Source organism: Bactrocera dorsalis, chromosome 1 (genome assembly GCF_023373825.1).
Source record: "Bactrocera dorsalis isolate Fly_Bdor chromosome 1, ASM2337382v1, whole genome shotgun sequence".
Classification (NCBI taxonomy): domain Eukaryota; kingdom Metazoa; phylum Arthropoda; class Insecta; order Diptera; family Tephritidae; genus Bactrocera; species Bactrocera dorsalis.
The window spans coordinates 112,364,653-112,389,536 of record NC_064303.1 but is presented as its reverse complement, the minus strand read 5'-3'; the positions used below and the strand labels follow the sequence as shown (position 1 = coordinate 112,389,536).

Genomic DNA, 24,884 nt, shown 5'->3' with positions numbered 1-24,884 from the left:
ACTTCATCCAATTTGAGCCATAAATATATGGTTACCATTGATCGGTGCGATTCCCATTCACAGTGGGGCTTGATCATCACAGAGGAAGTACGGCCAAATAACGCCGCCGGCCCATAAACCGTAATTTTTTTAGGATAAAATGGTGACTCATGAAGTACTCGTATGTGTGGATTACTGCCTGATCAATAATGCATATTTTGCTTACTGACGAAGCCTTTCAGCCAGAAATGAGTTTTCGATGAAAATTCGGATCATTTTCAAGTTGTTGTTCAGCCCAATTCACGATCATACGACGATTTGATGGCTAAGAGACTTCAGTTCTTAGGTCAATTTGATCTTTTAAGGATGTAGGACAAGATCTTTTCGCAAAACTCGCCATAACAACGTCACAGAGATGTGTAACGCTTGAGAACGACTTGTGAGAAACTGATAATAAGACCCAAATTCAATTGATGCGCTAACGGCAACAATATTCCCGACTCTACGGGCATTTATTTGTCTCACTGGCACGGGAATATTTTCCTGTGGGTTAAATTCCACTAGACGCTCAATTGTTGATGTGACAGGACGATTTCGACGACCATAAATTGGACGTAACGCTCTTAAAGTTGAGGCCACTGACTCCGAATTTCAGTAAATTTTAATAATTTCGACTTGTTGTTGTATCGTATATTTTTCCATGATGAAATGGAAAACTTTACTGAAGAGAAATGTCAAAAGAGCGGGAAAAATATGCCGTCGTTTGGGGGTCCCTCTCGGTCTACTTTTGTAGCGTCTCTACTTAAAAAGCCGTTACATTAGTCGCTCCCCAACACTGCTTGTTTAACTTCTTTGTGGTTATAGGATTACGGCTGCCATCGGCTTTCTGTCGGCCCGCTTAGCGAAGTTTGCATCATATATGTATAAACCTTGTTTAAATAGATATAAAAATACATCACACTTTTTCACAATACAAAATTTTGCTTTATTGATTAGTAAAGTTTATATAATCACTTAAATGTAATATCACTTTAGTCCACCGGGTTAAGCACTTAACCTTAACAACTATTTTAAAACGATCACAAGGTGATACTTCGGTTTTTTAATGGCAAAACGACTATTCTATTTAAGTAGTACATAATGCAAGAGTTTTCTTAAAATCCTAAGCTCCCCTCCATACTAAGTGTTAAAAGTCATAATAAATACTCTTTGTACAATAAGTTGGTTTTACGAATATGTAAAATATGCTCTCGAGCACCGCTAGTAATTGTATGAAGAGAAATTGAGATGCTTCACCAGGAGTTGCTTTGTATATTGCACGATCACATTGTTTGAGGTTCGGAGTGAGAGTCGTTGTCGAATCATAAAGTAGGCAGCGAGAGTGAATATAATATAGAACAGCACGAGGCAAGCAACCGAAAAGACGTAGTTCAAATTCTCGAAACCGAGAATCATAAGCAAGAATTGTGACTTCTTAAACATACAGAACACTTCAGTTTCGGGACAATGCAGATCCTCACGATCGTAACCATACAGAGCGGCGACCAGACCCTCCATGCCGTGACGCAAGTAGCTGAGTTGCATTAAGTAGCGCATTACCGGGTGTATATATACCGCCTTGCCATAGCCGATGCCATAACAGGAGAGTAGTATGAGCGGTACAGCGACAACAGGACCCATGAACATGGCATTCTGTAAGTGAAGCGTGATCCATATTAGTGTTTAAGTGATTAGTGTCTTAAGTATTTGCGCGCTGTATTGCTACTCACCACCAGACTAAGGTGTGACGATATTAAGATACCCAAACTTTCCGACGTCATCGCGGTTAAAAAAGCTATCAGGAAGAGCATGCAAAAACGGAAAAGCTCCAAGGGCTGACTGGACATAATATAGACCATAATAAGGTAGATGACGGCCAGCACGAACATAAAAGGCAATTTGGAGGAAATCATTGCGGCGTAATATGAACTCAGGTGATACCACTGATTGAAGTACTCGCGCTTTAGAAATTTCATCTCGGTCGGAACTGTGGGCAAAAGCGAAAAGATGTAGTTAGATAATAATAATCTAAAGAAAATATCACATTTCAACTTTACACTTACATTGTAATAATACTGGCATCATGGGCAGATATAAATACGCAATAATTATCGTGAAAGCGAAACCGAAATTGAAGAATGCCTTCGAGGCATCATTGCCCACACCTCTGTAGATGCTGCCTATAATCAACGCCAGCACGATGTTCATATAGAATCGTAGCTTTATATAGGACTGGAAAGAAGTAAAGAACTTAGTTAAAAAAATATTTATAAATGTTTCTACTTAAATGAGAGGACTCAAAGTTTAGTTCCCCAGTTAAGTCAGGAACCTTTACTCCTTAAAGACCTACCTTATCGCGCCACATTTGCACCATCATGCGCGTCAGCAGCAGTTTATATTGCATCCACCAGGATGCTTTCTGCTTCAACAATTTCGGATTGATTTCCTCCTCGAACTGCTCCAACTCATCGAAGGACGAGGCACCGGACGTTGTGTCCGATTTGTTCGTTGCGTCCGATTTGATTTGTCTGTGTTCTCGATGTGGCGTCCAGCGATAGACTTTACCATTTTCAACAGCGTCGACCATTGGCTCATGATAGTGCGTGCCATATTCTTGGCAGGCAACCTCAATGACTGCGAAGAAAAACAATAAAAAGTGTCAAAACAATATGATTTGGTAAAGGCTTGTCGTCATACTCACTAAAGTCGGCTGGATTATAAGTACGTGGACATGTGAGACCAATTTCCTTCATATAAGGCACAATGTTGGCGCCCGCACCCTGATAAATGCACTGTCCCTTGGCTAATATGTAGACCTTATCGAACATATCGAAGACTTTGGCGGATGGCGTGTGGACTGAACAAATAACGGTACGGCCCGTGCGATGCGCAATACCGCGCAGTAGTGAGATGCATTGTGAACTTGAGATATCATCGAGACCGCTAGAGGAAGATGAAAATGTGATTGTGTACTGAAGATGAATTTTCTTCTCAAATCACTTACGTGGTAGGCTCGTCGAGAAATATCACAGGCGGATTATTCACCAGCTCCAGTGCGATGCACAAGCGCTTCTTTTCGCCGCCGGACAGACGCAGCGTGATGGTGTTATGCACTTTCTTCAAACCCAACATGCGCAGTATCTCATCGATCTGAAAGCATTTATCGGTTATTCAACATTGTCGAGGCAATTGAGCGTCTTAACTCACCACTTCCAACTTCTGCGCGTGGCTCAAGTCATTGCCCAGCTTTAGGTGCGCGGCCAGCAGCATCGCCTCCAGCACCGTGAAATGCGGATCCAGCACATCGTTTTGCATGATGTAGCGTGACATTTTGCGGAAAACTCTCATATCGCGCGGGCTGTGATTGACGCAAATTTCACCGGATGTTTTCCTTGCGCTATCGATAGATGTGAAAATGCAATAAAATAATTTGCCATGCCAAGCAAACGTTAAACAAAACAGATAAATGACATGTGCGAGTGCGCTCCCGTTGGCGTGTAATTAAACTTTGTACTTGTGTGTAATGGAGTGAATATTCATCATTACTTACCCATAGCCGGCCAGTAGGTTGAGTAGCGTCGTTTTCCCCGCTCCCGACGGCCCCAGAATGGCGGTTAGCTCGTGCGCACGAAACTGTCCGTTAATGCCGCGCAGCAGCGGTTTCCGTGCTAAGCGTTTTATTTTGTTTAGGGAAAATATAATTTATGGAAATAAGTTTTTTTTTGTAATATTTGTGAGCCATAATTATGAAAACGTAATGTCAAATATATAATTACGACGCTGTCTAGTTATTAGCTATGAAAACTGACGTTGATTAAACTGATAAAAATTATTATTATTTAATAACGGTATTATATGGCTAAGTACAGTTATAATTGTAGGCAAAATCTGTTTCGCAATATAGTGAGAGAGTTTAATTGATGGTCATTAAAATAAAATAAACGGTTAAACGGTTAAACCCTTAATTTGGAGCATTGGTTACACAATCTTTCGAAGAAAGTTTTGGAGTGCCTTGAGAGCGTGAGTTTGAAAGAGAAATTAGCTTATTGTTTAGAGTTGATAAGTTTATTCGGCAAAAGAATAAGGGAAGAAGGGAAGAATGCCACCCAAGCCACCGATGAAATTTGCGAAGTTTATGGAGACGATGCTGTATCGGTTCGTGTAGCACAACAAGGGTTCGCTCGTTTCCGTTCTGTAAATTTCGGTGTGAAAGATACACCACGCTCTGGTCGACCTATCGTTGAAAAAGTCGATGAAAAGATTGACCAGGACCGACACGTAAGTAGCCATGACATCGCTAAGGAAGTTAATGGTCATCATCAAACGGTTTTGAATCATTTAAAGAAGGCTGGCTACAAAAAGAAGCTCAATGTTTGGGTAACACATGAATTGTCTGTGAAAGATTTAATGGACCGAATTAACATCTTCAGTTCTTTGCTGAAATGAAATGAAATCGAACCATTTCTGAAAGGAATAGTAAGAGGAGACGAAAAATGGATCAAATACGACAACAATGTGCAAAAAAGATCATGGTCCGAACGTGGTCCAGCTCAACAAATGGTCGCAAAGCCAGGATTGACGCCACGAAAGGTTATGCTGAGTGTTTGGTGGGATTGGAAAGGAATCATCCACTATGAGCTGCTCCAGCCTAGTCGAACGATTGATTCTACATTTTACTGTCAACAACTGATGAGATTGAAGCAAGCAATCGAAAAAAACGGCCAGAACTGATCAACAGAAAGGGCTTCGTCTTCCATCAGGACAATGCTAGACCACACACATCTTTGATGACTCGGCAAAAACTGGGAGAGCTTGGCTGGGAAGTTTTGATGCATCCACCATATAGCCCTGACCTTGCACCATCGGACTACTATTTGTTTCGGTCAATGCAGAACTCTCTTAATAGAGTAAAGTTGGCTTCAAGAGAAGCCTGTGAAAATTACTTGTCGCAGTTTTTCGCCGAGAAACCAGAAAAGTTTTACACTGATGGAATAATGTCTCTAGCGGAAAAATGGCAAAAAGTGGTCAACCAAAATGGTACATATTTGGTTCATTAAAGTTCATTATAAATATAAAAAAAATTGAAGTTTAATCAAAAATACGAAAATGCTCCAATTTTTTTATTTCAAGAGGTTAAAATTTACAAACTATAGAAGGTCCTTTAAACTTTTCTCTTACATTTCCTTTTCAATATGTCGTGTTCAGTACTTGTGAGTCTGGACCTAATCGGCTAGTTGGACGGTATTAATTATGTGCCTAAAAAAGGTTTGAAGATGAACTAAAGAAATTATTGAGTTTGCTTTAGGTTTGCAACTTGGCTATTTCGTCGGTGAACAGGGTTTCATTCAGATAATAGTCGGGTGCACGCTTTCATAGCACATAGCCCAGAGAACTATCGTCAATTTTTTTCAAGAAAGAGAGCGCTTTGAAAAAACCGATGAAACGACTTTGGAGTTTACCGATTACAGCACCAATGTTTAGTATAAAACGCGGCACTCAAGACAAACTTGGTTTCAATCACGCTCAGATAATTACATAGGTTCATATGTCATTTTATCAGCGCCTTTTAATTATATAACCCATAACCTCAAACATTTTCTTGAGGCAATTGGAGTCAAAGTTGTTGTAAAAAATCCAGTGTATATTGACGTCACCAGCTGACCTAAGGCCGAATCAAACTACATTCATCATTGTTTTATTGTATCTCTATTTCAGCAGGGTCATCAATGTAATGTCTCTGCAATTACTAAGCACTACATTGTAATCAGCATGTAGTTAGAGCCTTTGTGCTTGCCGTGCGACTATTTGCGTGAAAAATTATCAGTTAGTTTTCTGCTTCCATTTGTACTCGCACTAATTACTCATGCGGCGTCAGCCAAAGTAGCGCCCACATGACTCAGGTAACATTCCTATGCCTCTATATACAGTGTAGATATGTATGTAGGAACAGGTGTAGCAGTATACAACCGGTGGTACTTGAGATGTAATCATCAGCAGTGGTTACTATTTTAGTCGCTACTTTGCCCCCGTAATTACTACTGAGTCATTCATATTTATTTTATTGTCTTGTTGGAAAGCTATTGTATCGTGCAAGCTTAGAGTGAAGGGACTTTGAAGTTATTAGGTCAGCTTTAGAGTGACAGTGCACATGTTGTATATATGTATTGTTGAGTTGTGTTGTGAAAGGAAAGGGTTTCTAGTTAAAAGTGTCGAAGGCACGGACGATCTGTACGATATTTAAAGATAGCTATGAGGGTGACATATACCTTGAGCAATAGAAAATTGAGCAATAACTGGCCACAAGATTGAATCGAAAGACAATCTAACTAATTTATAAATTCAACATCGATAAAAGTACCTAAAAAACTAAAAAATTTTACTCCCTTCATTCAAGTTCTTTAGGTAATCGGTAATCGCGAAGAGAGAGAGAGTGAGAGAGAGGTATATAATTCCTAACTAAATGCCTTGAGAACTCACCCTTCGTGTGTACATCGTAGACCTCGTAGCTTAAGTCCCGAAATTCCAAATTAATCGCCGGCCAAGTTGGTAGGTATTTTAGGCCACTGCATGAGATATTATCACCATCGCCCAAATCCACACTGATCGCATTTATGTCGCTGCCGTAGCTGAGCGAGGTGTCGCTGGAGTGTGATTTACCGTAACTGTTGTACGAGTCGCTGCAGCCGGTATCTGTTGTCGAATCCATCCTGGTTGCTGGCTTTTGGCTTTGTGCGGAAGGTGTTTGTTGTTATGCCGTTAGCGGTTATTATTTTGTGGTTAATATTGTTGGTGTTGTTGTCTTATTTGCAACGATTGCACTCTAAAACGCGACTAATGCGCTGGTGACTCTTGAGCTGCTTAGTATTGCTGTTGTTGTCACTATCACGCTTGATTTTCGTTAGTTTACGAAACGCTTACTCACATGCATCTACGACATACTCGCATGTGTGTGGTTGTATGCGCTTAAATGTTTGCCACTTTTCTGGTAGCTGTTTGAAATGTATGTTTGTTTGTGTGTCTGTGTATGTTTTGTCATAATTTGCGCCAACGGCAGTGTTGCGGCGATGATTGCGCCAATTCGCTGAGCCTGCTTTGCGGCGGCCTTTTTCTATTGCAAAGATTTAGTCACTGTAAGAAGAGCAGACTTATCGGTTTTCAATATTGGATGACTCAGTGTTTGTCATGTTTATATGTATGTGAAGGCAGTTTGCGATTAATTGAAAAAATGTTAATTTCTATAATTTTCTAATAATTATAATAAGTTATTGAATGAAATCATATAGATAGAAAATCTGTGGAATATATTTAAGTATCAATTAAAGTTCGCCTCCAACGAGCGCTCCCTTCAGCGATCTCAAATTGCACAGGGTGGTCATTCTTATTACAATTGTTAAAAAATTTTAAGTTCTGTGCAGAAAAACTCAGAAAAAATCAAGAACAAAGTTTTTGGGAACATTAAAAAGCTTCAAAGTTTCATACCCATATATTCATACATATTCATGAATACTTCGACATAAAAGTCTCCTGAATAAGAAAAATCATTGGTTTTCGTAAAGGTTGAAAGAACAGCTTATACCATGAGGACTGTCATGTTGCAGTGGAGAAAAGGCGGACAGCCTACCTCGAACCTTGAGATCGACTCCTAACACGTGCGATAAAAGAAGAGGAAGCGAGACACTTTTGCAGAAAGAGGCCGAAATGCCTGAGTAGGAAAAGCTTGAGAAGCCGACCGACAGGGGTAATGCTTGTAAATTCGACGAAAAGATGTGGCGATTAACGGTAGGATTCAAGGCTTGTGGCACCCAAATGGGTGCGGGTCTACTGACTAATGTTCTGAACATACATACCGAAGTTGTGGAGGGAACACTTTTCCAGTCTGCTGAACGGCAGTGAAAGTGTAACATCTGTAGATGGCGAACCCGATTTCCCAATCGATGACGATGGAATAAATGTTCCATTATCCGACTATGGGGAGGTTCGAATAGAAATTATCCGCCTAAAGAACAAAAAAAAAAACGGCAAGGACCGATGCATTATCAGCGGATTTATTCAAATACCGCGATGAAGAATTGATTGGGTCATATCAGTGTGGCTTAGACCTGGAAAATCTACATATTTTTACATTGTTTCAAATCATGGAAAAGACCTGTCAAAGGAAGACGAACATACACAATCTCTTCGTCGATTTTAAAGCCACCAGCGAGCCGCAAAGCTAATAGGGTTGTGAAAACTGAACAATACCAAAAGCTCCGTCAGGATTGGGAAAGACTTCTCCGAAAGCTGTTCAACCAAGCAAGGTTTCTGACAAGTCTCCATCGTGCGACTTTTTCAATCTTCAACTATACTGATATCATTGGCTTAAACAACCGCAAAGCGTGTGGGTCTAATTGTGAACGAGGACACGACGAAATATCTCCCGTCATCAAACAAACCGTCAACGATTTCGCGTCATTGATGACAGTTATAACGAAGTCGTAGATAATTTCTTCTATCTTGGACATTAACATCAACAACAATGTCAGCTTCGAAATCCAACACAGAATAATTATTTCCAGCAGGTGCTACTTCGGACTGAGGAGACAATTGAAAAGTAAAGTCCTCTCTCGACGAACAAAGACCAAATTCTATAAGTCACTCATCATCTCCGTTCTGCTGTATGGTGCAGAGGCATGGACGATGACAAAATTTGATCAGTTTTCGAAAGAAAGGTTCTGAGAGAAAGTTCGCGTTGGCCACCGCGTATATAGCATTCGATCGAACGATGAGCTGTACGAGTTATATGACGATATTGACATTTCTACAAAAGAACGTTCTTCCATAAAAATTAATTTGAATTTGCTATTTGCACACGAAGAAATTACTTGTGTCATTTCAAATTACACATGTTTTGCCCACCACTGTACATATATAATTAACTGAAGCCATTATAAATAATAATAAGATTCGCTTTGCAAATGAGTAAAGACAGCATAATTGCAACAATAGAACTCATACATATACATACATACATATGTATAGTACTTAAATATATAGTGCATGCGTAATTAGAGCAGCTGTCATGTCGCTTGCTTTAACACAGTTCATTGAACTGGCATTGCGGCGCATTCACGCTTTTAACTTTTTATAGAAAAAATATATTTAATTGCAACAAAATAGCAACAACAAGCGCTTGTAAATGCATTTAAATAATAATTTTTCTAAAGCACATGCATAAATGCACTAACATTCGCTCGCCTGTGTGATATACATACATACATATGTACATATGTATGTATACTAATAATAAAATGTTGCTCATACGACAGGTAGCACATGCGAGGCCTCTTGCGTTGACAGCAAAGCGGCATAAATTTGACATTTAACGCTAAACTAAAAACAATGGCATTAATGGCCGCTCATTTTGAGTATTTCAGCTTGCATTTTCACACACAATGTTTTTATATTTTTCACAACATTGTCACGCACGTGTCTGCATGTAAACTAACTATAAAATGCAAAATGCGATTCTTTTATAATAAAAAAATTATATTATTTTCATAAGTAATTAGCACATATTTTACGATTATTTACACAAGTAATGAAAAATTACTTAAATCCTTATTATTTAAAAGCTTCTTAATCTTTATTGCTATTTGTTTATTAATTTATAATGTGTGGTATTTCTATGAAGTGTAGTCACGACACAGCTTTTTAGATTACTTGAGCTGCTGCTGCTTGCTGGAGTATGTTTAAACTCTTTCTAAAAACCGAGTAGGGAACAAGCAACTCTTTGCTGTACTCTTTAATATAACGAGAACTTTAGTTGACCTTATTACTTTATAACGAGGCCTCAGGAATGCTTCTAAACCAATATTAATAATAGTGTGCATGAGGGCAATCGATAATTAGTATAATTTCACAACAAACTTGCCTTTAGCTTGTTATAATAATTTAATTTTGTTAAAATTACTCCCATGTTCCACAGACATAGCGATAATTAATATAATAGTGATGTAGTTGCACTAGTTAATTTAATGGATTTAATTAGGCCTTTCACTGAATCAATTCAATATTATAATTATTCGTTATATTATCCATCAGGCAGCTCGTCAATTTGCATCTTGTGGCTCATAAAATCCACTTTTTTCAATAAATCCATATGTGTAGGTAGCGGAAAAATGACAATCAGGGCATGTTTTAGAATATTTTAGTGCTTTTTACTAATGTTTTCACGTGAATGTAATTTAAACGTTTTCATGGGAAGCCATTTCCATTCCATTAGTTAATATTACATCACTAACATATGCTATAAGTGCTTGTAAAAGGGAAACGTTTACGTATTAATTGGAAAACTTTATGATCAACAAGTCAAAGCTTTGCTCTTCTCACTTCCCTTGGCTGTCAAGAGTCTAATTATCTATTTGCATTCAATTTAAAAGCCAAAACAACTTGTCATGTCTAAAAATATTTTGTATAAATAATAATGACTGCCATTCTGTATAATCATTTATTGTATTTTAAACATAAGCAAGTAGGTACGGCTGAGCTCGCATGCGACCTAACATCAAATATTGAGTAGTCGAAAAAATATTTTGGTATTTCTAATCAAACTTCGCAGGCGACCGAACACTAAATATATTCTAAGAGTATCAAGACAGTGTAGCTCATAGAGGCCAGGCAAGATATGGAATCATAAGGCCAATTTTCGGAGGAAAAAAATTTATGATTAGGGTTGCTAAATGTGCAAAATTTGTGCTTCTTTATGTACTTTAGTTACTTGTAGCCCTTAATTTAATTATTTAGGAACAAGCAGATAGTGCAGAAAAGTAAGCATGAGAGAGAGGCTTTAGCACCTCATATGCTTCTGTTTAGTATTATCTAAAACTCGTCTTATAGTAGATGTCCAGTAGCTTCGAGATTCAAGGTATTATATGAAGTGTCAAATTTAGATATCAAGTCGCTCTCAAGACATTCTGTATTTGGCGTTCTGTGTGACGAACACTTCAGCTCAAATTAAGCTAAACTTCCATCTGGAAATATTAAGCACCAGTCCACGCATGGCATATATGCGTATGGCTTAATCTTTTGCCAAATCTACGAAAGTGCAAGTTCAAAAAATCAACAAATCCGGGTACATTGTTCATTAATTTCTAATTATTGTTTCGCACATACACACAAGTGAGAGATAATTAAAGAAATGAGATTCATTGGCTATTAATATTCAGTCTTGGTGTTAAAAATATTAAAAAAAAAATTAAACAACAATATCTATATTGTATAGAATAAAATTTATAATAATTTATATTTTGCGGTTAATGGGTGCTTCATACCCAACTTATCATCTGTAAACGTTAGGTTAGAGTTTTTTTGTCGTTATCTCCATTTTTTTTTAATTTAATTGTTTTCAATTTTATTTATTCACTAAAGCTTTCGTAATGAGTTCACTGGCTCTTTCTAAACGAAAACACAGCAGTGCAAATATACATATGTCTATAGTATATATGTACATTTAATAATATAAATATATAAATGATTTTTTAAAGCGACTTAAACAATAGTAATAAGTGTAAGTCGTGCACGAGTAAGCTCATAATTGTGACAACTTGCATATTATTAATAATATTAGCTACGGATTGTCACGCGTGCAGGCGGAAAATGCTATTTGTCAGGAAGAATAGAAATATAGTATGCATGTGTGTGATACTATATTTCTATTCTTCCTCGGATGTCTACCTGTGACTGATTACTTTCGTGAGCTTTTCAAGAGCAGCAATTGTAGTGAGCCCATTTGTACTGTAGAAGTGTGCTGCCATAGAGGAGGCGGTCATGTTGCATGACAGTGCACAAATATCAAGGCGGGTGAAATTCTGACTTAGAATTTGCAAATGACTAGTTACAACTAACTTTTTTGCTTTAAATATGTAAAATATATGTTATTCGATTGGATAATTCACTAAGTAATGTCGTTTGATAGAAAGGCTTGTTTGTAAAAAATATTCTTAAATTTTCTTGAATAGTTTTTGTTTGAATAAAACACTGAAAACAGCATTTTCGGCATACTTTAATATTTTACTATCAAGGGGGTGAAGAGGCAGTTCAAGTAATGCGTAAATATGTGATGAGTACGTAAAAGGTGTGTTAACCGAATGCCAATGCCAAAACTAGTTTGAAAAATTTCATTCCCAAGCACATGAAACGTCTAGGATTAATATCGAAGTTTGATAAATGGATTCCTCATCTTTTAGGCTAAGCCTTCACCTCGAATAAGGACGTTAAAAAGCACTTAGACCAGTTGTTTGCCTATTTTATGAGCGTGGAATCAATCTCTTGCTCAAAGATAGCAAAAGGTATTGGATCAAAATGCAGAATATATAATTTCATAAAAAATTTTACACAATAAAAAATCGTGCTTAAATTAAAACTAAAAGCGAAATTACTTAGTGAACGATCCAAGACCTTGATGATCTTCAGTGATCGTTATTTTTAGAATATGAATTATTTATGACAAAGTAAGCTGTTTCATTTGCAAAAATATAATTTTTACAATATTGCAATCAAAATTCAGTCGTAAAAAATAATAATAAAATATAAAATTTATTTTGCTAATAAAAATTGAGATTAGGTCCTATAGAGAAACTGGATTTCATTATTATATTTAATTTTTTAAATGCGACATTAAATATGGATAAAAGGTATTTGAAACCATAAATTGTAATAAAATTTAATAAGCAGAAGAAACGGGTGTATTTAAAGCCTACGCAAAAATTCTACATTTCAATAGCAATAATTAAGTATACAGATAAGTAAAAAAAGCATTCCTATTATGCTGGGTTCCCACATGGCAACTTTTGTTTCGGCAGTTCGAAGTTTGTGGTTGATGAAAGAAGGAAAAAAGTATAAGCACCTCGGTTGTTCGTGCTCAAATTGGGCATTTTTAAGCTGATACGAAATAAGTTTGAACGTAATGTAAACAAATTCGAGAAATTAATAAAAAAAAATTCTTGTCCGTTAAAATACGCTCTTTGTGAAGGGGTTACATGAGTTCAGAGGTCTCAAAGAATTGAATTTTATTATCTTATTACATTTTAAAATACCTTTAGAATATTGCTCTAAATTTTCAAGTTGATCCGGGTAATAGTTTCGGAGATACAGCCTTGAGAACTTGTGCGCTCGAGGCTAGCTAGGCTAAGTGCCACATCTTTAAACGCGTTTTTCTCGAAACTGTATTTTTGAAGTAGGTTGGAAAGATTTCTCGAGAACTAGAACCGATCAACCAATCTTCATTTTACACAGTTTCTTGCGATACAATTCATAAAAATTTGAACGAAGGTTTTTTTTTTCGATGACAACTATTTGAAAAAAATTAAAAAAATTTGGCGATATTTTCACTGAAATTTCCTTTTTTTTGTAAAAATGTCCGCCAAAAATCCAATTTTCAGTTTTTTTCCTTCGTCTAAGTTCTAAGTTTTAACCGAAACCCGTACTTTTCACTTTAGATAATACTGTAAGGAGTTATCCTGCTAACGTAGGCGCATCTTTTTCCGAGGGGTTACCGGAAATGGCGTCGAAATGGATATATGAATTTAAGATATTTTTTTCCAAGAATTTCGGAATTTCTTTGTTAAGAGTGTATGTTTGTAACAATAAAAATTCTAATAAAATATTTAATTTTTTTATGAGAAAAAAATTTTGAAAAAGGCAGTTTTTTACCCGAGGAAACCCATGTAACCCCTTAATGCAACGAGCAACACCAAAAAAAAATCAGTTGACGAAAATTAACTTCGAAAATTTCTCTGTGTGCACACAGCCCTAAAAATTTTTTCTTATTTTTACAAACCTACATTAAAAATAATTTTTAATTTTTTTGTATGTGTATATATGTATGTGTGTGTGATGTAGGTTTGTTTTACACTGGATATATTTTTTTGCCTAGCAATTTTGGTTTTATTTTATATACATACATACATATATTTTTTACACATACATATATTCAAAATAAAATATTTTTAATAATTTTTTTTTTCGATGTGTATATAAAAGTATTTGTTTTTGGGTGTATATTTGCTTAATACTGCAATTATATATTTTTTCGAAAAAAGTTCTAATCAAAAATTTCCAAATAAATTGCACCCACGATGATCAAACTCATACATATTTGCTTATATAAATACATTTTTTATCATTCCACATTCTTGTTTGCATTTCATCAATATTCCGTGATCTTCCGGCGTAAACATTGCTTTCTTGTTTATACATATGTATTTTGCATTTTCAAAACTGATTACTCGTTTGTTTTGACGGGATGCTGTGATGCTGTTTTAGCATTCAATTAATTATTACTCATAATTTATTTCCAATAAAAATGAACAAACTATGAAATGAAAGACAAGTTCTGTATTATTTCATGCCGGAGAATTTCGACCGTTCGGCTGTTTATTTAAATAGCTGCGAAATACCACACATCTAGAAGCAATACGAAAACTATAAAACACTTATATATCATTAAGTTTAGTTGCTGCGAGCCATAAGAATATATCTGAATCCCGATTTTCAGTTTTGCACGCTGCTAATTATCACCGCGAAGGTTTTGTTTTTGTTCTCGCTGACTTTACGATGTGTACTTTGTTTTATTTGTTTACTGTTAACTCATCTACATACGCACACAGTCATAACTACTAGACTCATAAACAATAGAAATTCATGTGTTCACATTTAGTTATTGAGGCTTTCGCGGTTTCATTTCGCCTTCAATGAAAACTTGAAAAACTTATACGTATTTTCCTGCCGCTCTTCCGAGTTTCTATTCGCGTTTTCTGTAAACTAACAGCATTTTATTTTGAAAATATAGAACAACAACTTATTTCTACTCGCAATATTTGGAAATAAAGCAAATCGAAATCACTTCGGCTTCGTGAAAGTATTTGTAAATTAAATTTACACCTTTTCACCGCTAAATATAGTGATTTAGTTATTGTGTGAAAACAAGTGCCTTATTAGTGTGTAAATGCCATGCAATGCGTGTGTCGCAACATCGGCTGAGCTATACTTGACATATTTTCCTTGAAAAACCTCAATGAAACCGATACATTACTGGAAATGCGCATTAAGGCGGTTCGCTCCGCCGAAATCCCTCCCTACTTGCTGTGTTTTCTAAACCGCAAGGAACTAGTTTTGTGGAATTGAAATTGGAAGTGAAGTATAATCGCTTTTATACTAATATTCTGAGAAATAACTGAGCACTTTTTATCCTAACTTGAGAGTGTAGCAGTTCTAATATGGTGTCATGAAAGTAAATTTCATTATCGTTGATGTCAAAGCAATTATAAGACTAGATAGCTGTAAAGATATGGCTTCAAAATTATCGCAGACTTCGGCAGGACTTCAACTATTGAATCATGACCTCCGACATAGAACTAGTAATCAATCAAGCAGTCAAATACATAATGCTTCAAATGACAGCAGAAGCGTTTGGCAAAAAAAAATCTCGACACAACAAATCTAGGCCATAAGTGTTGAAATACCATTCTGCTAACGAATAGCATTACCAAAATGTTAAACTTCATAAGGAAGTTTAAAGTTACCTTTAGCAGTAATGCTCAATATATTGATTCCAGTTACTACTAAGAGATAGCAAGTGGTACATCGGTGGCTCGAAAACGTTGGAAGTAATTGGTAAAGTAGTCCCAGGAACCAAACTCTCCATATCTAAGGGAAGTTTCCCAAGCATTTTCTAAGCAGAAGTCTTTGTTATAAGTTGGTGTATAGAGATAAACTACCAACACAACTACTGCTATACTCAGCGATAGCTAAGCGGCACTTAAAGCGATCTCTGCTTATGAGATTAAATGACTAAATCCACCTTAACTGGGTGCCAGATATCAAGGGTATAGCCGGGAATAAACCGGCTTGCTCTTCTCTGCAGCTTCCACTAAAATGGTAAAACCGAAACCCTATATGACGATTGGTTCTTATACCAAAAAAGATCTGCTCCACAAGGAGGAAAGAGTAGGCAGGAAGATGTCTTTATAACAACTCCAAAGCATGTGTCACGCCAAGTTGCTAATGGATGGTTACAACCTGAAAAGGTTTAATAATGTAATCAATCTCTCGAGAAACAGATTCCGTCTACTGTAGCATTCTACACTGGCCATTGTAAGCTCAAGAAGCACTTATTTAACATGTGCCCAGCCTCTTGTGCAAACTGTCGGTTCTGCGACGTTCAGCCGGACTCCCGAGCACATATTGATTGACTGCACAGCAGTCTGCAGACTCAGGATTAAGGCCCTTGTATCCATGTTACTGAAGAGGGATTATATCGCCTTAATGGCACCTTGCAGTATATTTGAATTTATCAATATGATGGGGCTTGTGAATCGTTGTGACAGAGGGAAGGGCACCACCATAGGCTTAGGATCGCTACCTAACATAGCCATATACCATATACATATACAGGATCGGATCTACGGAGGATCTATCTAAGAAGCACTTACTTGTTCGAATTTGTTAGTGAAAATTTTCGAGCGATAAAAATAGATAATATATATTGCTCAATTAGGAGATCTTTTGATCATGGTATATGCAGAGAAATTAACACCCTAATGTCTGCTGTTCAAATGACTTTGTGGAAATGACAACAGTGTGGAATAAATGTTTTTAAATCACTTGCATTTCACCATGGAATTCAGCATTGACTTTAACCTATGCTTTCATACATTTACAATACATAAATATATATATACTTCGTTACTTCGAAATAAATTCTAAGAGAAAAAATTTTCGTACAAGTAATATGCCTCAGATTTCATTTCATTTTTACGGATATTACTAATGTGGCTGTTGGAGTTCACTTTTCATAAAAGGAAACTTTTAAAACTATCAAGAGAAAATAATTTTTAGCGAGCGTAAAAGTTTTTATATACAAATGTAAACAATTTCTTTTTATCAAAGAAACGTCACTCATATAAAACTCAAATAAACATTTTCCTATTCACTATTTTACCTAATTAGTTTAATTCATTGAGCAAATTCCATTTAGAGTATACAACAGCCTCAAAGGGCACTCGCTCTATTTGTATAGAGATCGTTTAATACGAAAAGTGACCGCTTAAACTCTAATCAAATGCGTGTCCGTCCACACATACATAAAGTCATAAGTAAGAACGTCACGCATAAACTAATTTTTGGGTCGATATTTCGGTTCATTTCAATACACATACATACAAACACTGCGAAACGGAAACAAATCACAAGTATATATACATACATATATATATATATGTATATATATTACGTATGTACTATGTAAAAAAGAAGAGGCACGATTTGGGACACAACGCGCTGGACGCACTGTTACGAATAAAGTATTGACTGTTGCGCGTATCAATTTATTATCGGTCGCCGGGAACGTTTGGTGGATCAGTGGTCGTGTGATCGGACGTGCGGTCAAACGGCGCTTTGAGTTAGACGCGTTCGCTCGTTGCGCGTTGAAAAACCAAACTGAAAAGTTTACTTTCCAACTGTCAATTGAAGCGATAGCGGCAGCTGTGGCTGTGCCGGCAATAGCTAGCAAATGGGAACCGTAATTACAACAACAATGGCAAGTAGTAAGTATTTGTGATTACCCAGTCAACAAGAGTAGAGGGTCTTGCTTTTGGAAATACTTGTATTATTCAAAAAGAATATTAATTAAATAAAGAGCATTAATAACTATCTGAAGCATTGTCAGAAAGGAGGAAAAAAAGCTAATGTATTTGTCCCATAAACGAGACAACTGGACTGACTGGATTCCATAGAGTCCTAGCTAACGAACGAGCAGCTGGTCAGTTGTCTCCGAACACCTGGAGAGTCAGGACAAATATTTTCGAGCGACGTGTTTATGTTCTGCAGCGTCCGTTAGAGCAGAGGTACGTGCTTAAATTCTATGTGAAACTCGATAAAGCAAGAAGTGGTGTGTTTCTGTGCCACCAGACCTTTTTGGAGGGCCGAGAAGAGGTCGTTGGTGACATCGACAAACACCGTCAATGTGACTCGTGTGCGCAAAGTTTTGAAGTCAGACCGTCGACTATGTATTCGTTTTATTACTCAGATGTTTAATTTATCACAACATTGTGACGGAGCACTTGAACTTTCGCAATATATGCGCGAAAATGGTCCCAAAAGTGCTCACTGACGACCTGAAATGGTGGCGTAATCACAGGTCCCCCCGTATGTTTTGTTTCCTTACCTGAAAAAGCCAATGAAAGGCAAGCATTTTGAGATGACGGAGGGGTTCCAAGTAGCATGCACCTCGCCTCTCAAGGTTATTTTGGAGAATGCCTTCCGGGACGCCTTCAATGCTTGGAAATCGCGCTGGCAGCGCTTTATCGACGCAGAACGAGCCTATTTTGAAAGTTTTAAAAGAATTGTAATGATTGGTTCAATAAATTTTTTTAAATCGACTCAGTCCTATTACTTTCCGGACAACTCTTGTCCTCAATTTAGTTGAAAGTGGTTGAGTAGGTCCGGAGATAGGTTATTGCTTTATCGCCCTTTTTTGACTTTTTTCTTAAGCTTAAGATAAGTAAACCCCACTTTTATGCATCCGAAATATTTTTGTATATAAAATGTGCCAAGTTAGTCAGAATAAGGTTCTTTTTGCAAGTTATGTTTTCTCTTTTCTTCAAATTCAAGTAATGGTTTTACTGGCAATTAGTCCAAGATGACTTCTTTAGTACCACTTTGTAACTACCTTCTTCTGAATTGAGTACTAATTTCTTTGTCATATTACTATTTTTGTTGCTGGGTTGTGCTTTCCATTGAACACTTGAAATATATGCATTCGTATACATGCATACATACATTCATACGTACATACATTAATATGCACACATAATATGACTACAACAAGAAATAGAACGCTTTACTTTAATAAAGCATGTAAACATGGTTTATCAAATTATTTTCTGGCAGAAAAGTGGAAAGTCACTAGGGCGTGTTCTTTTCGTATTCGCAGAACACTCACATCCGCATTTTGTAGATAGATATGATGCGCGTTTCATTGCGCGTTCTAAGACACAGATTGAGAGCTGGCGAGTCGGTGGCGTATCTAGATCGGCAGACATGCAATCAGACAGCGTATTTATTATCAGCGAACGCTGACTCAATTGAGAATAAGAAACTGCTAAACAATGAAAAACGTAATAAGAATATGCTAGTAAACAAAAGCAAAAGACAACAAAGACAAGCTGATATTGAGTAAAAATCTATAAATTGTTGCAAAAACTTGCAAAGTGGCAAATTATTATCGCGGAAAATTCAAACGCTCTACTTACAGCTTTCTGCTTCATTTAAATTCAATTATTACATATGTATGTATTTGTATGTTGAGAACAATTCTACATTCCTTGTCTGCAGAAATGTTTTCTAAATTATAAACAACAGTTTTACATTCCTTCAAGAGTAATTATAGTTTTTGTGTAGGAATAATTAGAAAGGAATCAATTATGAGTTTTAAATAGAGTGGGAACTAAATTCTATCATATATTACCATTATACATAGTTGCTCGCATACATACATACATATATGAATTTGTTTAGGACTTTAAAAATATAGATAAGAATATTAATAATGTGAAGATATTTCCAATTTTATGCAAAATATCTACCTTAAAGACGGTTTGGGGGACGGAAAATCAAGAAAGATCATTAACTTATGTTGCACCGTAGCCGCGAATGTACATGAAAACCTTGGAAAGCTGATTCGTCGCCGTTCGCAGGAACTCGGACTGCCATATGGAACGATTTGGCACATTTTACGTCGAGATTTTGAATTGAAAGCGTACAAAATACAGCCAGTGTAAGAACTGAAGGCCCCTGTTCTTCCCAAGCGACATCGATTCGCTCTATGGGCTCTTGAAAAGTTCCAAGAAGATCCGACGCCAAATTTTCTTTAGCCATGAGGCCCATTTGTGGCTTAATGGCCTCATTTGGGTCGAAGAGCAACCTGAAGTGACTTAAGTGCTGTCATTTCATCCAGAAAAAACAACGGTTTGGTGTGTTTTGAGGACCTGTGGAACCATCAGTCCATATCTTGAAATGATGCCGGTGAGAACGTACCGTCAACAGCGACCGTTATTGCGTCATGATAACCGACTATTTAATGCTTGTAATTGAAGCTCGTGATCACGGTGACATTTTGTTTCAACAAGATGGAGCCAATTTCCACACATCGCATCAATTAATGGATTTAGTGAGAGAACACTTCGGTGAGCAGATAATCTCACGTTTTGGTCTGGTCGATTGGCCACCAAGATTATGTGATATCATACCGTTAGACTTTTTCCTGTGGGGTAATGCAAAGTCTAAAGTCTATGCCGAAAATCCTGCTTCGATTCAGGCAACAGTCACGCGTGTCTAAGCCTTCTCCAAATGGTCTTTCCAAAGGAGTGGAGGTCTCCTTCTTCCTCTGTTTTCTCCGGTGGGTACTGCGTCCATTAGAACGACATGACTTAGCCAGTGTAGCCCTTGTCTTTTAATTCGCTGAAGTATATCTATCATATATAACTTATAAAGCTCATCGTTCCATCGAATGCGGTATTCGCCGTGGTCAATGCGGAAATAACCATAAATCTTCCGCAGAACCTTTCTCTCGAAAGCTTGTTTAGTGATCCGAACTGTACAATTTCTTCGGAGGTTGAAGATACCTCGTCAAATTAAAGAGTTGTCTACAAAATTATTTCATATCTGAAATTCAGTTGGTTTAGATCATTCAGACGAACAGGTTAAAGGTAACCGAAATTTCCTTCCTAACCTTTGTGGTATCCTGTCTACTACAAAGCTTTTCGAATAATAAGTTTGCAAAATTAAGTCGATTACTTTATTAGGATACAGCTTTAAGAATTTTTGGTCTAAATTTTTGTACTCTTTCATTAATTTAGCTTTGTTCCACGTTTTCTTTATTTTAATATATATTTTTTAAGATTCTTCACACCAAAAATTATCATTATTTCATTATTAATAAATCTGAATATTGAGTTTTAATTTTTACTATGTTTTATACAAATTTTGAGCTTCTTGATAACTTCGTATTTACTAACTCAGCTCGGTACCATTACTTTTGACATACACTGTTTGTCAAATTGCGCACAAACGTGAAATAAAACTCAGTTACTCTCTCAGCTTACTTAGCACATGAAACTAAACGTGTTCAAAAAGCCGGCTAACGGCACTCACAGTTGACTACAACTCATATTTGAGTACTTTTTTTGAAGCTGAGCGAAACTGAGGAAATGGAAACTAATGCTTTTGCAAATACAAAGCTACCTTGCATATGAAAAAGTAAGTGTGTGAATAAATAATAAATTTGCCGGTTGCTTTTATAGTTGTCTTCGTCTGTGCTTTTATTGCACCTTTCAATAAAAGTGATGTTGCATGCAACAAGCGTGCCACTTGTGTGCACCACTCAACCCACTCACTCACATTCAATTCCGCTTTAGCAAACGCCACTATTTTTGAGCGGCTTTTATTGCAAACACGCACTTCTACAAACAGTTTAGTGGATAGCCAACACGCTCGTAAAAGTTTTAGAAACGCTTGGCGGGAATTTGTTTTTGCGTTACGCTTTGACTTTAGCGTTGAGCGGTAAGCAATATTGGAGGGTATAGATATAAATACATATATTTATACATATTTATAAGTATGTATAGCCACATATTTTCTTTGTCGGAAACGCACAGATATTTTCCACTTTCCACAAAGCGGTGAAAAGCAGAATTTATGTGAGTTCGCATGAAGGAAAATTTTTTTGCGACTTAAAGAGCCGATCAACTCTTGAAGTATTTTTAATCGCATGGGGCGTGGAAAGCGAACAAATGGCGTATAATTTGTGTAGCGTTAAATAAACGTTTATATGTTTGTATATATATGTATGTATGTAATTCATAATATAGCACATACATATGTATGCACATATGCAAGTGTAAAAGTGTGTAAAGGCACGAACTTTGGCAATGGGAAAGTTTGGCATAATTTACGGCTGCCTGTGTGCGCAAATTTTTCGCGTCTCACTTAATTTCAAACAGTAAAGCGAAATATTTAATTGCAAATTGATTTTTTTTTTTATAACTCAGACATACATACATATATTTAACTGTGTGTTCATTTGCCTATTTTGTCCCATTTCGAATAGAAAAAGTAATTAATTTTGAGCAGCGTTCCATTTAGGCCTGGTATCACAATATCTATTTAAAAACTAGACCCAAATGGTGACCTATTCTGAGACTGCAATACATTGAAACACTTCGCAACTGGAATTTACATTTCTGGCAAAATTGTCACCATTGAGGTTAGTCAAAACCTCGTGTGGTTCAGGAAACGCGATTGCATCCCCAAAAATTTACCGTTTGGTGCGGATTGTGGCATGCCTGCATCATCGGGGCATATTTCTTTCGAAATGGCGCAGAAATGCCGTTGCTATTAATAACGACCACTATAACACGGTATTAACCGACTTTTTCCCGAAATTTGATGTAATCGACAGGAATGAATCTTCTCCAGAGGTATGTTAAATCAAAGGTTTACGTCAATAAACCAGCAACGCTAGAGGAGCTCGAAGACAAGACTCAACGCACAATAGTCACAATTCGAGTAAAAATATTACACTGGGTCATCGAAAGTTGGCGTAAATGAGTGATGGGCAGAACCCATATTGACGAAATTTTAGTATTTTATTTCAATTTTACATCACTTCGTTTTTGTTTGGTAAACGTTTTTCGTAAAAAAGTGGTAAACGATCACAAGTACATCAGAGTTTTGGTTAGGTTTGTTAGTTTGGCTAAAAAAACTTATCCAAACTTTAACAAAATTCTCTGGTGACGCTTTTGGGTAGCTAACCGGTTATATAACTGGTAGTTTAATAACTTTATTTCGAAAATTGTAAAACTTACATATTCTGTTAAATCTTATTCAATATTGGAGTTAAAAACTTCTTTCAGTTTTCTCAAGTATTCATTGGAACGAAATATTTTTATATATTACATGGGATATTATTAAAGAAAATTAAGTAATTTTCAATGTATATTATGTGTTAACATTTCGATTTAAATATCTGGATATAAGAACGAATATTCACCGATTCGGGCATACTGATAATTGATATTATGTACACATAATTGGTATTCAGAATTATAATTTTCTTAGGTGAGCGAGCTAATGGAACTTTATCGCCTATATTTCATACAAATTCAGACTGACTTTCGGATATAAACTGTTATCTTTAAAACGTACATATGTACATATACATATGTACAAGTATATACATATGCCTTGTAGATGCAGCTATTTTAAGCACTCAGACACACAATTGCTCGAACTCTTTATAATTTTTTTTTGCTGCTGGCCCAATACCGATATACTGTATATTGTTTTGAACATTGGACTCACGTGTTTTAAAATTAACTCAATATAATATATGGCTCCTTATGATATTAAATTTAAGTCCAAAAAAAAAACAAAAACCAAAGCATAATAAAATAAATGAGTGTTGTTAACATTAAAAATTCATGTCATTTATGACCTGCTTTAAAATTGTACGTGATGATACCATCCACTTATGTACTTACCCAAATAGGCGTCTGGGCTGACTCTCATATGTCGATGCCTTTGTGCCATATAGCACTGAAAATCACACAAAGAAATTCGAAGAAAATTACTTTTACGTACAAAAACAATTAATCACTGTTGTTGTTGGTGGTGAAATGTTTTATTAGCGCTACGATAACATGCTAACTCGTTGCAGTTGAATGAACCCATGCTATATGCACACATTAGCAACCACATACAACACAAACAAACACACACATATAAATGTGGAAGCATCAAAGTACTTGTTTGTATAGATAAAAGTACTCAACAGCAACGCCAATCAACAGTTGAGTGCAAAATAAATTTCAAATCAACAAAATTGTGAAAACGCATTGCTTGAAATGTACCACTGTACGAGTATTAGTGTGAACTCGCGTCTAACAGTCATATGTTATGTTGAATGTTTATATTCTGGCCTCCGTTACTTTTCGCCGCTGACCTTCTAACTTTTCACTGCGACGAGCTGATTTTTGCCACGGTTAATAGTGCCACTTATGCCTGAGTGAAATGTTGCCGCGACTTGTTGCATTGACCGACGAAAGCTGACTGAAAGCACAAACCGCAAAATAGCGGCAAACGCTTTCCTGGTGTGGCATAAAAAGACGCAAAAATAAAATTAAGCAAATATTGGAACATTTATGGCTGCCAAGCGGGCAAGTGATGATGATTGTGGTACCATATTGTGGTAGCAGTGAAGCAGCTGGCGGACAAGCTGAAGAAAGCGAGCAAGAATCGTTCTTGCATGACAAGTTTACATTACGCATAACATGCCAACCACGCAGTGAAGTGAACTAGTGACTAACTACTTGCCAACTCGTATGTAACGTAAGCTAAACTCGTTTTTCTTTTGCCAAAGGGGTGACCGATCTCAATCGTCACCAGAGAAGTTTTACACTGATGGAAAAATGTCCCGAGCGGAAAAATGGCAAAAAGTCGTCGACTAAATGGTACATATGATATTTGGTTCATTAAAGTTCATTATAAATATTAGAAATATAAGTTGAAGTTTGATTAGAAATGCGAAAAGACTTTTTCGACAATGCAAAAAAAATCAATTATGGAGAGATACTATCGTTTGGAGCTAAAAAAGCAGGAGGGAAAGAATATTAGTATATAAATTATGATTTTTGATTTTATTTTTTAAATTTAATGTTATAATCATTTTTAATTTTTTACAAGACTGGTCTTTTTGGGACTGGTCTCCTTCGGACTGGTTCATATTCAGGCCGGAATCTTATTTGTGAACTATTGTTTTTTCCTGAATCGGT

General features: G+C 36.5%; 1 protein-coding gene across 2 annotated transcripts; it reads right to left on the bottom strand.

The window, feature by feature from the left end:
• Positions 1-940: 940 nt before the first annotated feature.
• LOC105230756 (ATP-binding cassette sub-family G member 1) lies at positions 941-23,893 on the bottom strand. Of its 2 annotated transcripts, none has more exons than XM_049447395.1 (10): positions 23,595-23,893; positions 6,496-7,146; positions 3,569-3,686; positions 3,226-3,415; positions 3,023-3,168; positions 2,720-2,961; positions 2,369-2,652; positions 2,082-2,250; positions 1,749-2,005; positions 941-1,671 (listed from the first exon to the last, which is right to left on the bottom strand). In XM_049447395.1, exons 2-10 carry the CDS (start codon positions 6,722-6,724, stop codon positions 1,240-1,242), a joined length of 2,067 nt encoding a protein of 688 aa, XP_049303352.1. In that variant the 5' UTR covers positions 6,725-7,146; positions 23,595-23,893; the 3' UTR covers positions 941-1,239. The 2 variants fall into 2 exon arrangements, with proteins under 2 accessions (XP_049303352.1, XP_049303360.1); XM_049447403.1 differs by lacking the exon at positions 23,595-23,893 and adding an exon at positions 9,319-9,760.
• Positions 23,894-24,884: the final 991 nt, after the last annotated feature.

Excerpts from the sequence above, each read along its gene's own strand:
- LOC105230756 (XM_049447395.1), bottom strand. The coding sequence starts at position 6,724 with ATGGATTCGACAACAGATACCGGCTGCAGCGACTCGTACAACAGTTAC. Across the intron at positions 3,687-6,495 it reads CTACGATGTACACACGAAGG|CACGGAAACCGCTGCTGCGC; the intron begins GTGAGTTCTCAA and ends TAAAACGCTTAG. Across the intron at positions 3,169-3,225 it reads ACGCGCAGAAGTTGGAAGTG|ATCGATGAGATACTGCGCAT; the intron begins GTGAGTTAAGAC and ends AAATGCTTTCAG.